This window comes from Bos javanicus, chromosome 2 (genome assembly GCF_032452875.1).
Source record: "Bos javanicus breed banteng chromosome 2, ARS-OSU_banteng_1.0, whole genome shotgun sequence".
Lineage (NCBI taxonomy): Eukaryota > Metazoa > Chordata > Mammalia > Artiodactyla > Bovidae > Bos > Bos javanicus.
Window position 1 is genome coordinate 55,048,608 of NC_083869.1, and position 14,777 is coordinate 55,063,384.

General features: G+C 37.6%; 1 protein-coding gene across 1 annotated transcript in view; it reads left to right on the forward strand.

Annotated features, from left to right (window-relative positions):
• Positions 1-14,777, forward strand: part of LOC133260480 (low-density lipoprotein receptor-related protein 1B-like) — a 1,291,692-nt gene that overhangs the window by 392,699 nt on the left and 884,216 nt on the right. The window contains exon 2 of the mRNA XM_061438868.1: positions 1,054-1,176. Within this exon, the coding sequence (XP_061294852.1) occupies positions 1,054-1,176 (123 nt within the window). The remainder of the gene's footprint in view (positions 1-1,053; positions 1,177-14,777) is intronic.

A 14,777-nucleotide genomic window follows, 5' to 3' on the forward strand; every position in this document is an offset into this window, starting at 1 on the left:
AATTAAGCTATGGTGTAATGCTTTCATATCACCTAGAATATGTATTTGATATATATCAAAAGACATATTTACTGATGAATTTCTTTTATCTTGACTCATTTGTATATATTATATATATATAAACATATATACTCATCTATCTATATATATATATATATATACATAATAAAGAATAAGTGATATCAAATGTCTAACAATCCTAACACTCCTTTATACTCAGAGGTCATCAATTATAAAAACATTTTTATATCAGACATATTTTAAAATTATTTTAAAAAGGAAATATTTTATTGAATAAACTTATAGGACACTAATAAGACTATTGCAAAAAGCAGCATCTGATGAATTTATTAGGACTTGATGAAAGGCAACAGATCCTAAATATTCTGAAACAATGGAAGGAAAATAATGGAATTTTGAATGCAAACAAATGTAAAAACCTGAATTAGAGCAAAGCTTTATGGAATGTTCTATCACTCTCATTGTCGAGAAGCAGAAGCTTTCAGTTGGGAAGTTTCAGTGAAAAAGAGAAGAGAAAATAAGATGATATGGGGTATCTAATAGATAGAGAGGCATGAAGTTCCAGCATCGGGGTGAACGGTTAAGAACTGAATACTAAGAGATGGTATTTATGTACAAGGTTTCACTTTTTTGGCTGATTCTTCCTTTTCTTGGGCCAGAGTAGGAAACTAAAAGATTCTGCTTAAGAACTTCTGCTTTGGATCAACATCTTCTATTAACCTTCTTGCTGGAATATATATATGCCTTAACTGACATGAGAAAGATTTGTAGCCCCCAAAACAAACAGAATTCTTAACTATGTTTAGGATAGGTTGTGTGAGACTCCAAAAAATTCAGTCTTTCGAATTTGAGTGCTTGAGCTGAATGGGTTAAATTAAGAAAAATAATTGGTCTAGCTTTGCTGCTGAATAGAAAATGCGGATCCCATTCATGTACCTTTTATGCATTGCTTTCTCACATTTCATCTTTGTACTGTTCTCGTGTTCATGTTCAGATCATTCATATTTTATTTTGAAACACTTTCATTTTCAGATCAGCAGTCCTGTGATCCTGGTGAATTTCTTTGCCACGATCACGTGACTTGTGTCTCCCAGAGCTGGCTGTGTGATGGAGACCCTGACTGCCCTGATGATTCAGACGAATCTTTAGATACCTGTGAGTAGAAAGGTTCTCTTGCCATTCAGATTTACCTTACATGTGAAACTAAATGTCAGTTGTTTTCATGGATGACTGCTATTTCACCTTATTCTTTTTTATTTTCCAAATAGCCTGAAAACTTAAAAAAACTTTTGTTTGTATTTCCTTTAAAATGACTATGTGAATGAGAGCATTAAATGTGGTTTTGTTGTGTGAATTAACTCATGAAGGGAAGAAAATGCAAGGTTAATTCTTTCAATGTGATTGTGTTACTCCTAGGAAAATTATACTTGAAGAGAAAAAAATCCATTAAAACACAGCACTAAAAGGGAATAAAATCCTCTCCACTAATTTATCTCACACATTTTGAGGCAGAGGAACACATACAAAGAATAATGAACTAATCAAGCTTTAGCTCCCATATTATTTCTATTAGTGTCTAGAGTGCTACACAAATTATTGAACATATTTTCTTTTGAACTTGAAAGATAAAAACTACATTTGTCCATTCATGTGGTGAATATCTTTGATTTTATAATATCAAATTCAGAACTCTTAATACAAGAGTCTTAATTCTAATTGTACCTCTGCATGTAACTCAGAGTCCATTAAGGGTTTTGTCATGAGAAAAATGCCATTAAATAAAAATTGTAAGTAATAACAGGACCCACAGCTAAGTCTTCTACACTTTCTTTTTAATATCCTCTATCATGAGGAGTATGGAGAGTCTGCTAGATTTTTGCATTAATAAATCTGGCATTACTAGTATCAGTCTTTACTACCCAGGCAAACAGGCATATCAGCTTATCAGTATCATTCTCAAAGCAACTACATAGTTCTGTGAAGTCAACATGAAAAAAGAAAATCCTTCATTGTTATTGCTTGATATTATAGAGATAACAATTATGGTTACCATTCTCCACTATTATCTACTTGTTTATAAGTTCTTTAGATGGAAACAATGTTTTGATGAAGGCAGAAACAGTGCTTACTCACTGTTTCCATGTTTCCTGGTGCTTTTAAAGTTTCTCAACATATGAGTTCTTGAATATCTACATTAATTGCCTTTTTTCAATTTGAATAGATCAGTTTTTTGGTTGGAAGGAGTTGCAGTTGTTTACTGTATTTCTAATTTTATATCAATTTCATCAGTTTAATTCTGAAAACATTTTCTTGACGCCTATAGCATAGATAATGCTCCAGGCATGATAAAAGGAAAAAGTATAAGAAGAAGAAAATAGTGGATAAATAAAATGTGGTAACTCCATAGTAAGGAATATTATTTAACAATAAAAAATTGAAATACTTATACATGCTACATGGATAAATCTTGAAAACATCATGTGAGGGAAAACAAGCCAGTCACAAAATATCACATATGATATGATTCCATTCATGTAAAATATCCCAATAGGCAAATCTCTAGAGACAGAGAGCAGCTAAGTTGCCAGTGGCCAGTGAGGTGGAGGGGATTGAGGAGGGTCTTCTAATGAGTTGGAGTCTCTTTGGAGGTGATGAAAATGTTCTAAAATTAGATTCCAGTGATAGTTACACAACTCTTGTTAATATATTTAAATACATTGAACTATGTGTATTAAATGGGTGAATTGTATGGTATGTGAATTACACCTTCACAGAGTTTTTTAAAATGGAAAATGAGAGAAATCTCAAAATCATGCATATGAATGTGGATGGTATAATTATGTGAAAGACAACAATATCAAAATACTCTGGCCATGAAAAATATAAATAGTTAGACTATATTTCTTCTATATAAGAAGTGGGACTTAACTCTGTTTCAGTCTTAGGCTTCCCTTATTGAAGTGCCATAGAGGAGTTCTCTCCTCATTAGATGCAAGGAAAAATTGTCATGGCATAATCAGACTGAAAAATTAAATTATTGAGTTTTGGAGGCTTGCATTTTTACCCTGATCATATCATTAAATTCCTGATGAGAAACATAACAGAGACATGAGATAGCTTTGTGGAATCCATTTGTAGGAAGGCAGGTTGAAGGAGAAATGCCCTGAAACTTATACCTGTTACAGTGTAAAAACGATTGAGATGAAAAGACTGCATAGCCTCTCCCTCCATGCTGCTGAAGAAAAGAGAATAATGATGTTCCCCCTTGTATTCAAGAAAGAGCTCAGTAGGAGAATCAGGCTGGAGAGGATTTGTGGTACAGACAAGGTGCAAGACCTTTGTGGTCAAAGCTCAAACCCAGAAAAGAAAGAGACTTCAAAGTGAATGCCAAAGTGGGTGGATAACAAATATTCCACTCCCCCTCCCATGCCAGCTCTTTGCCTCTAGGAACATGATCGATAGCCAACAGGGCCACACTACTGGACGAGACTTTTGTTTGTCAGTTGGCATCTGCCCTGATTGATTGAGTACCTGCTCTGAAAGGCCAGTTTCTCCACCAGTGTTTGGAAGTACTTTGAATATCCATCTTGCCCAGAAGGTAAACATACTTGTGTTTGGGGGAAAAAGGTAGGTCCTTCAATTCACAGAGATGAGGGGCTTTGGCCAGACTAAAGCCTCAAATTAGAAATTACATGTGGTTTCATTGAAAATAGAGATAGATTTTCTTCTTCCTTAGTTTTTAAAATGAAATTCATACCTGCTCAAGATATTTTTGCAATTTTAGGTATATAGTTGTTTTCCTCAATGAAATTTTGCGTTTGACTTTAAATGTTTTCTCATTTTGGCCGTTCTTACTGTACTCTCAGATATCAAAATTGCTGAATATTCTCAAGAGCAACACTAAAAAAATTCTTATACCAAAGTAGTTACATAACAAAGAGAGAAAAATACTTTTTAAAAAACCTGGGTGTTTCATCTGAGTAACATATTTGGATCTACATTTAATTAGCCTGTCTCAGATAAGTGGTTTCAGTCAGTACCAAATGAAATCTGGACAAACACTGAGAAAAGGCTTTATGAAAAATATCAGACTTTTTCAGATTTAAATTTCTCAATCCAGATGTTCACAATTACCATTTTCCCTAATCATAGTGCTTTGTAATGTGTTGTTTTATAACATTTATATGCAATCATCACTGATCTACATAAAATATTTGCATAATTTTATAATTATATGACTGTACATACATTCGTTGTGAAAGATAAATACTAGAAATCAAACCTTGAAGATTGATTCTTAAGAAGGGGAATTTTGTGCAAGGTGTATGAGCAAAAGTATCTTATCTTTGATTTGAAGACAAAGTATGTTGTATCTACAAAATACTAGGTAAAAATCGCTGATTCAATGATTTATTTTTCCTAAATCCATTTACCCTTTAAAATGATAAGAAGACCAATATAGCATATAATTTATTATGACATTGTGAAAGCTCTGCAATGACAAAATTCTAACAGAGAAAAAATTGGATGTTACAGAGGAAGAGGAAAAGCTTGTCTTCTGAGAAGCTGATGACCAAAATGCTTTAGAAGGTATACATGCGTACAGAAAAACAATGAAAATCAAATGAAATTGAGATATTTGGGGATCTGCAAGGTTAACAGGCACATATTTTCTTCCTCTTCTGTGTTTGTGTAGGTCCAGGTTGAAAGGGTATTTTCTACTGTTCATGAGGCAGAAGTAAGCTTTCACTAACAGCCATATAAGGTCAAAGAAAACCTTCTTGAATGGGGCTGATTTAGCAATAAGCTGATTTCATGCTGGGATGAGTTTTTTTAATGTGAAATTAGAGAAATTTCATAATTTATACCCTTACCATTGACTATGAGAAATAGTTCTTTAGCCTTATATTAGAAGTGAAAGCCTTTTTTCTCTACATTATTTGAAATAATTTGCCAAGTATCTAAACAGCTAACCATCTTTCAGGCCCTATGAAGCTGTGAGAATTGAAAATCAGGAAAATCATCATCTTTTTCCTTAGGGCTTTCAATCGAGTTGTTAGTCTAGCATTTTGTATGATGAGAATTAAAGTGAATAGTGGAAATGTTATTTGTGGAATGAAAGCTTGGTACCGCCTGTGGCAGGGAAGTCTTCCTGAAAAGTGCTTTTATTCTGAGGCATTCAATATGTAATTCCTTGTAGGATTTTCTGTTGAATGCTTAACGATACTTACTTTTCAACAATCAGTGGTCAGCAGATGTATGTTCTTTTCTGGCAATCTGATGTTTATATACTTAAAACTAGATTCTTCCTTTTAAGTCAGAAGTGTATTTGTTCTGATCGTTTTCCTTTTTCCTTATCATCCTCCACTAACTTCCTTCAGAAAATCATTTAGAGTTGTTCTACTATAGAACATGATGTGGATTTGGTGACTCATTGACCAACCAGGGAATATAAAAATGGCATTATGGGAGGCTAAGATTTGAAAACTGGATAGTTGTGATAATTTTCATATTGACTTTACACTGTCCTATCCTTCTGCAGGGACCAGTAGACTTTTTCTGTAAAGGATCATATAGAAAATATTTTAGGTTTTACTGAGCTTTTGTGAGCTCAGTTGTATATTCTTCTTTGTCTTCATTTGTTTGTAAAATAATTAAAATGGAAAAACAAACATACAAATAAACATTATCAGTTTATACTCCATAAAAAAATAGACCCCAGGTTGCATTTATCTTAGTTAGTTAGTTAGTTCAATTGCTCAGTCGTGTCCAACTCTTTGCGACCCCATGAATCGCAGCATGCCAGGCCTCCCTGTCCATCACCAAATCCTGGAGTTCACTCAGACTCACGTCCATCGAGTCAGTGATGCCATTCAGCCATCTCATCCTCTGTTGTCCCCTTCTCCTCCTGCCCCCAATCCCTCCCAGCATCAGAGTCTTTTCCAATGAGTCAACTCTTCGCATGAGGTGGTCAAAGTACTGGAGTTTCAGCTTTAGCATCATTCCTTCCAAAGAAATCCCAGGGCTGATCTCCTTCAGAATGGACTGGTTGGATCTCCTTGCAGTCCAAGGGACTCTCAAGAGTCTTCTCCAACACCACAGTTCAAAAGCATCAGTTCTTTGGCGCTCAGCCTTCTTCACAGTCCAAATCTCACATTCATACATGACTACAGGAAAAACCATAGCCTTGACTAGACGGACCTTTGTTGGTAAAGTAATGTCTCTGCTTTTCAATATGCTGTCTAGGTTGGTCATAACTTTCCTTCCAAGGAGTAAGCGTCTTTCAATTTCATGACTGCAGTCACCATCTGCAGTGATTTTGGAGCCCAAAAAAGTAAAGTCTGACACTGTTACAGGTTGTCTTTTGCCAAATTCTACTGCAGTGCCATAGCTAAACCATATCCACTGTACTCTTGTGAAGGTAGGTCTCTGTGTAGATCCTGCAACCACAGGAGCAGTGTAAGTGCACACAGTGGAAGAACGTGGCATAGAGCTCTGTGAGTACCCACTACATATGGTGCCAAACTCAGGCAAGGTGGTATTCTCTGCAAGAGCTGGGTTTTCTTCTATTTTTGCATATCCCCTTATGTGTTAGCGTTGCACTTGAGCACAGGGAACAGAAGAAAGAGCTCAGACAAAAGAGAGTTTACTTTTAGAAACTCATAGAAAGAAAAAAAGTGCCAAAGTGGACAATCCAGGATTGATATGGCTGCTCCAGAATGACAGCAGGCTTCCTCTGCCATTCTTAGCATGGAGCTGTCAGTCTTTCAGCTACAGTAGGACTTTTCCACCTTCCCTAGCAGATGAATCCCTTTCCGCCAGAGAGATGGGAAGAAAACAGGGAAACAGCAAGTGCCAGCTGAGTCTTTCTGTTTCTCAGAGGATGATAACTTTTACAGAAAGCAAACTCAGTAGGTTTCTGCTTAGATCTTGTTTGCCGGAACTGATCACCTAAGGCATGAGGCACTGTGTATTCCTCAGGGTTTCCCAAAATAAAATATACGGTCCTGCTAGTCAAGAATAACAGGAGACTAGATATTGGCCAGGCAGAGGACCCAAGTAACCTGAGCCACAGTGCTCTCTTCACTCTCTTTTCCTCTCTTCATCTGTGGCAGGGGTGGGGGCAGTCACAAGGTATGGTCTGAATCCCAGCTGCTTGACACCAAAGCCAGTTCCTCCAAATGAACATCTTTGCTCTTGTGCAACAAAGTACTCATTCCAGGTCTCTAGTACCTTGTCTGTACAATGGACATGATAGTACCCATCCCACAGTAAAGTGCTTGAAATACTGTCTTTTCCATAAGATCTTCTTTCCACCCAACACCCCTCCCCTATATTCTATCTCTCCAGAGCTTTGACCAAGCACCTTACCCTCAGGGTCTTTTGATAGAGCACCCTAATTGCTGCCTCTCCCGTTCTTACTGAAAATCAGTTTTATTCTGTAAGGTTGTGGCTAGGGGTAGCAATAATTTACCATATACACTAATTCGAGTAAAGTTGCTAACAATTTTTAGTACTTAGGCGTATTACACTCAAAATTAAGACAAGTAGATATAGAGATTATTGGAAGACAGGTGACTTTTCCTAGGAACTCTTCCAACACATCATGTTGCAGAATTGATTAAAGTTAAGATATATGGTTAAAAAAACAGTTTAGTTCATAATGGTTTATTGCTTAATTGACATGGCAGTCCTGAAATGTGGATGTTTCCTCATTTTAAGAGATGAGGAAATTGTTTACAATCTTTCTCTGCCTTCTGATTTGACTGTTATTGGTGAAAGTGGAGTTTGCATTTCTTTCAACTCCCTGTTGTTTTTATATAGACTCAGGTAAAGAAGAATTCAACTCCTAAAAGGAATCCTTAGGCCACCTAATTTAAAAATACAGTGTCATTTGAAAAACAGACACTATCCCAGCAGAGTTATCTCACTCTGACTTTGGAGATGATCAGTTCTGATTGAAAAATGCAGTAAACACACCATGTCTCCTGAGTAATAGGAACAGAAGCATTTGTGAAAAATGAAAATGGCTCTAAGTTATTAGGGTTAGATGTGTCGCTGCATGAACTGACCATTGCTTTGATTGTATTTCCATTGTTGTGGAGTTTGAGCTTTATTTGGATGGGAGGATATTAACGAACTTCTTATATTCATAGGCTGACCTTTCCCCTAGGATGAAAGGTAGAAATCCTTTTACAGTTTCCTTCTATCTTTCTTTAACAGAGGTCAGGGAAATAAAATAAAATTCATGTGGGAGGTTATTAGCAAACAGATACTGCCCTTTAAAAATAAATAGCAGGATAGGGCACTGAAAGGAGACTCTAGGAACAATAAAATGAATGGAAGTATGGTCCTTGTTTCTGAGTAATAGTGATTTAGAGGTCATTTTGGAATGAGCTAATATATGAGAGCTACAAAGCTAAGCTTTTCGTTAGGTAGAGAAACTGAAATGATCTTGCAGATTAAAGGTAGCACATATGAGGCCCAAGAGAGCAGTTTATGTCTCTTTGAATTCTTTTTGTTTTGCTCTTCATTTTATTCCGAGGCTTCCCTCTTTTGCAATGAAGAGGCCAGAAACATTGACCCTCCTTTAATAATAAAGAGACCTTCACTTAAGAGTTGCTATGAAGGGGAGACCAGAAGGTGAGGAACCCTATAATTGTGAATTGAAAGGGCCTGTTTCAGGTTGGTTCATTTCCCCAGCACAGTGGGGATGGGATGGAGGGGTGACATTTCTCTTCATACCGCCCTGTTATGTGCTAACAGATCTCTGAAAGTCTGCCTCTGCCATTTTAAGCAAGTTTGATTGGAGGCAGAGGTGATAAACTGAGTGCACTACAATTCACAGAGGTGGAGCAAAAACAGCATCACAAAAGGCCTCACTCTTCTTCAAGAAGTCACTGCTTTCCAGCTTTGATTCCAGTTCACAGGTCATAGGATAAAAAGGGACTCATGTCCCTCAGCCTGGACTGGAAACTACAAGGAATGAGAACTTTGAAATGATGGAAAATAAAGGGGATAAAGTAAAATTATTGAATTCCAGCGACAACTCTGATGAAATCTCCATGGCTTAAGGGATGAGGTACAGTAAACAAATGGTCTTGCAAGGCTCTCTAGGGACCAGGCTTAAGGCTGAGCAAGGAGCCTTCTCAGAACTAATACAATCCATCATTTATCCACAACTAATCTAGCAGTTGGGGTTGGGATGAAGGCTTCTTACCTTTCATGGGTGAGTAAATTTCTTCCCAGAGGATGTTTTATTCTTTATAGTCAGTGTATAAAATTTTCATTTGACTTTCACTCAGAAACACTTTTGAAATGACATATTTTGCTAAATGAAGCACTGAAGGATGTTTTGTTCTGAGAACTTATTTAATGGCAGTGGCTTTTTTCTCTCTCCCTTCCCCCATATTTTCCATTATCCTTCCCTGAAAGCAGGATATAAAATCCTACTATAATATGCCTATGGAATTCTTAGGGCAAAAGTATAATCCTTCTACTAATTGCTGCATTGGCCTTTTTCAGGATCAGGCAGAATAATTGATTTTCGGTTGACTATTTTAAATTTAAATCTCTGTAGCATTAGCTTTTTTGATTTGGGGGTAGGAGAAATTGCTCACAAAGAGTAAAGTTCATGAGAAGATGAGTTAAAAACAGGGCTTAGGTGACAGTACACAATTTCAGTAAAGGTAGCTTATAGCAATCTACTCATCTTGAATGATTTGTTTTTCTTTCCTTTTTTTTATAACTTTTCTGAAAAATCATAGAGGGCAGGGTGTGATTAAATTTTACTTTGCTTGATCAAGGATCAGATAAGAAAGGGGAGAATCTCTCAGCTTGCACAGATCTTTCTGGGTACTAAACAGCAAGATAGAAAAACAAAAAAGTAAATGCTTCTCAACAACTTTGATGAGTTAACAAAAGATAAGTAATTATTAATTAAAAAAATTAAAAATTTGATACTTTAAGGACATGTATGTTAGAATCATTAATCTTTTGGCCTTGTAGCTATTTTTTGAGAGAAACAGTCCAGGTATCAGGGTCATTAAAAATAAAAACTCTAAAGCACAAACCAGTTGCTTGGTCAAGAGTCTCATAACTATTGGGTAAAAGGCAAAAATTGGAATTCAGAAATTGCATTTCCTAATAATAGAAGTTATAGCATCAGCTTTGGGATGAACTGCACCACCTCAATATTCATGTGTCAAAATCCTAAAACTATACCATCTCAGAATGTAACTGTACTTGTACCCTATGGACGGTAACCATCCAGGCTCCTCTTTCCATGGAATTTCCAAGGCAAGAATACTGGAGTGGGTTGCCATTTCCTTCTCCAGGACATCTTCCCAACCCAGGGATTGAACTGGCATCTCTTGTCCTCTGCATTGGCAGGCAGATTTTTTTTTTACCACTAGCACCACCTAGAAAGCCTATTAGAGTGGGTCCTAATATCATCTGTCTGCTGCTACTGCTAAGTCACTTCAGTCGTGTCTGACTCTGTGTGACCCCATAGACGTCAGCCCACCAGGCTCCCCCGTCCCTGGGATTCTCCAGGCAAGAACACTGGAGTGGGTTGCCATTTCCTTCTCCAATGCATGAAAGTGAAAAGTGAAAGTGAAGTCGCTCAGTCATGTCTAACTCTTAGTGACCCCATGGACTGCAGCCTACTAGGCTCCTCCGTCCATAGGACTTTCCAGGCAAGAGTACTGGAGTGGGGTGCCACTGCCTTCTCCAACCATCTGTCTAGTGTCCTTTTAAAAAGGGGGACTTTAGAAAGATTGAGGGCAGGAGGAGCAGGGGATGACAGAGGATGAGATGGTTGGATGGCATCACTGACTCAATGGACATGAGTCTGAGTAAACTCCAGGCCTGGCGTGCTTCGGTTCTTGGGGTCACAAAGAGTTGAACATGACTGAGAGACTGAACTGAACTGAGGGACACCAAGGAAACTTGTGCACAGAGAGAAGTCATATGAAGAGACAGTCAGAGCTGGGTGGGGCGATCTACCCTCCAAGGAAGCCTTGAGGGAAACTAACCCACCAACACTTTAATCTTGGATTTTTAGCCTCAGCACTGCGAGGAAATAAATGTACACTGTTTAAGCCACTTAGTCTATGATATTGTGTTATAGAAGACCTAGCAGATTAATATAGCATCCAACTTATATCTATTAAAATTCCATGCTTTTTATATTAAAATGTCCTTATTTTTAATATTAATATAAAGAAGAATGCAGCAATTGAACCTCACCCCCGCCCCCCACCCAACCACCACCACTTTCCTCAAAGATATTGTATTAACCAAAAAGTTTGGGTTTTCCATATTATGAAAAACTGGAATGAGTTTTTTGGCCAACCCACATACACTGAAACTAACTACCAGAGTACTGAAATTATAGGCTTTATTTAGAATTATGAAATTAAATTACCAGTTTCTGTTGGAGTAAAGGGCCTATAGTAGTGGTTCTAATCCTCTGTGCTGTACTGTGCTTAGTTTCTCAGTCATATCTGACTCTTAATCCTCTAAGAACACCTAATTAGAGTAATGTAGTATGAATCTTATACAAATGAAAAGAAATTTTTTCAATTAAAAAGCAAATAGATGATTACTATAGATTTTTAAAAAATATTTGTGGATGATGAGTTGCTCCAAAATTAAAAAAAAAAAATAGGTTTGCATAACAGTTCCTCCTGGTGATCTAGGATATTCATTTAGCGGTGTAGTTGATAGCCATATTTGCAATGCTACCTACTTGCAACATAAAATACAAACTTAGATTAATAATAAAATTATCATTATTTTCTGAGGGAAACAGACATAACTGGTATATTACATATATACATATATGTGTGCTAGTAATATATATTCAGTTCAGTTCAGTTCAATCACTCAGTCGTGTCTGACTCTCTGTGACCCCATGAATGGCAGCACGCCAGGCCTCCCTGTCCATCACCAACTCCCGGACTTCATTCAGACTCACGTCCATCGAGTCAGTGATGCCATCCAGCCATCTCATCCTCTGTCATCCCCTTCTCCTCCTGCCCCCAGTCCCTCCCAGCATCAGAGTCTTTTCCAATGAGTCAACTCTTCACATGAGGTGGCCAAAGTACTGGAGTTTCAGCTTTAGCATCATTCCTTCCTAAGAAATCCTAGGGCTGATCTCCTTCAGAATGGACTGGTTGGATCTCCTTGCAGTCCCAGGGACTCTCAAGAGTCTTCTCCAACACCACAGTTCAAAAGCATCAATTCTTCGGTGCTCAGCCTTCTTCACAGTCCAACTCTCACATCCATACATGACCACAGGAAAAACCATAGCCTTGACTAGACGGACCTTTGTTGGCAAAGTAATGTCTCTGCTTTTGAATATGCTATCTAGGTTGGTCATAACTTTTCTTCCAAGGAGTAAGCGTCTTTTAATTTCATGGCTGCAGTCACCATCTGCAGTGGTAATATATATTAGGTTGCTATAATCTATCTTGCATATGTGTTAAAGTCACTTCAGTCATATATGACTCTTTGCGACCCCAAGGACTGTAGCCCACCAGGCTCCTCTGTCCATGGGATTCTCCAGGCAAGAATACTGGGGTGAATTGCCATGCCCTCCTCCAGGGGATCTTCCTGAACCAGGAATTGAACCTATGTCTCTTATGTCTCCTGCTTCGGCAGTTGGGTTCTTAACCACTAGTGCCACCTGGAAAGCTCTTAATCTATCTTGCTGTACTGTGCTTAGTCACTAAGTCATGTCCAACTCTTTGCAACTCCATGGACTGTAGTCCACCAGGCTCCTCTGTCCATGAGGATTCTTGTTATAATTGTTGATTCTGAATTGATCATGGGTTAGGCAATAAAGTAGATGCAATTTGATGGTTACAAATAATGCCTCTTTTTTCCACATGGACCTTTGGAGAATTTTGTTACATTTTGCTTCCAAATTTACACGTATTCGACAATTCAGTTATTAAAATAAATGGTGTGGTGTGTATTTTCACTTAAAGAGTGAAGAGAATTTTGTGACCAAACTAGAAGTATCATAATGTATAAGTACATTTTCTTTAAGAAAATTAGAATGTAATCAATCAGCAGTTATTTACTGAGGAATTACTGTGTTCAAGGTCCTTACTAAGCATGGCCCTGCAACCATTTTCCCATGCCCTACTTACTATTTGCCAGGACTTTCACCCATACAAATTTAGTCTTCTATTCTGGTAAAATAATACTAAATCTATTTTAAATAATATATTTATGAGAAAGATGAGGATGACAGTTACTTACACAAAATGGATTAATGTGGATCAGGTGTTGAACTATGATCCTTATGTGGACTATAACCTTTGATCCTGACAACAGCCTGAGTGAGACCTCTGGTACAGCTGTTCAGATTGTGCAAGGTATCAGGATGACATAAATAATGCAGACAGCATAGGTATATGTATTGCCCTACAAATGGAAATAAATGATCTTTGAAAGGGAGCAATATTTTCTAGTTTGCATGAAGGCATTCTATGAGCTAATGTTGACCTCCTTATGATACTAATCATAGTCATCAGCTTTTAAGATGATAAAAATAAAGCATTAGGGGGAATTCTCTGGTAGTCCTGTGATTAGGACACTGTATTTTCACTCTGAGGGCCCAAGTTCAATCCCTGGTCAGGGAACTAAGATCCCACAACCTGTGCAGCATGGAGGAAAAAGAAAGAAAAAAGAAAGCATGAAGGAAGTTGCTTGCTAGAGGTGTTAAAGCAATTAAGTGACAGAGTTACAGTTGAACACTTTACCATGTTATATAGTCTCCAAATGAGTTAATGAAGTTGAGACATTAGTTTCCACTAACATTTCCCCCTAGTGGAGGTCAGACCGTCATATGTGCCTATCTCATGTAACATTTAAGTTGGCATCCTATACATACTCTAAAGTTCAGCTGGTTAAGAATCCACCCCATGCAGGAAACCCCAGTTTGATTCCTGGGTAGGAAAGATCCCCTGGAGAAGTGTTAGACTATCCATTCCAGTATTCTTGGGCTTCCTTGGTGGCTCAGCTGGTAAAGAATCTGCCTGCAATGAGGAAGACCTGGGTTTGATCCCTGAGTTGAGAAGATCCTCTGAAGGAGGGCATGGCAACCCACTTCAGTATTCCTGCCTTGAGAATCCCCATGAACAGAGGAACATGGGGGGCTACAGTCCATGGGTTTGCAGTCAGACGCAACTGAGGAACTAAGAACAGCACAGCACATACTCCATATATATATGGAGTCATGTCCGACTCTTTGCAACCTCATGGACTGCAGCATGCCAGGCTTCCCTGTCCATCACCAACTCCTGGAGCCTTCTCAAACTCATGTCCATCACTTAGGTGATGCCATCCAACTATCTCATCCTCTGTTGTCCTCTTCTCCAGATTCCAATCTTTTCCAGCATCAGGATTCTTTACCAGCTGAACTACAAGGGAAGCCCCTATGAAATTTATAGACAACAAAACTTATTTGAGTAACTACTATGTGATAGGTCTTGTGATAAATGTTAGGAATGATAAAATAAATGATATAAAGAAGGATATCATAATGACTGAGAGACTTTTAACTGTCTTTCTCCAACTAGAAAAAATATACTTAAATATGTGTATATGCTACTGTATTAATAATTGTAAAAGGTATATGGGTTAACATTTATATATATGAACTTTATGTGTGTGCATGTACACAAGTTGAATCTGGAAAAAATAATTAGTATTCTGTTCACCATTTTCCCTCACACACACAC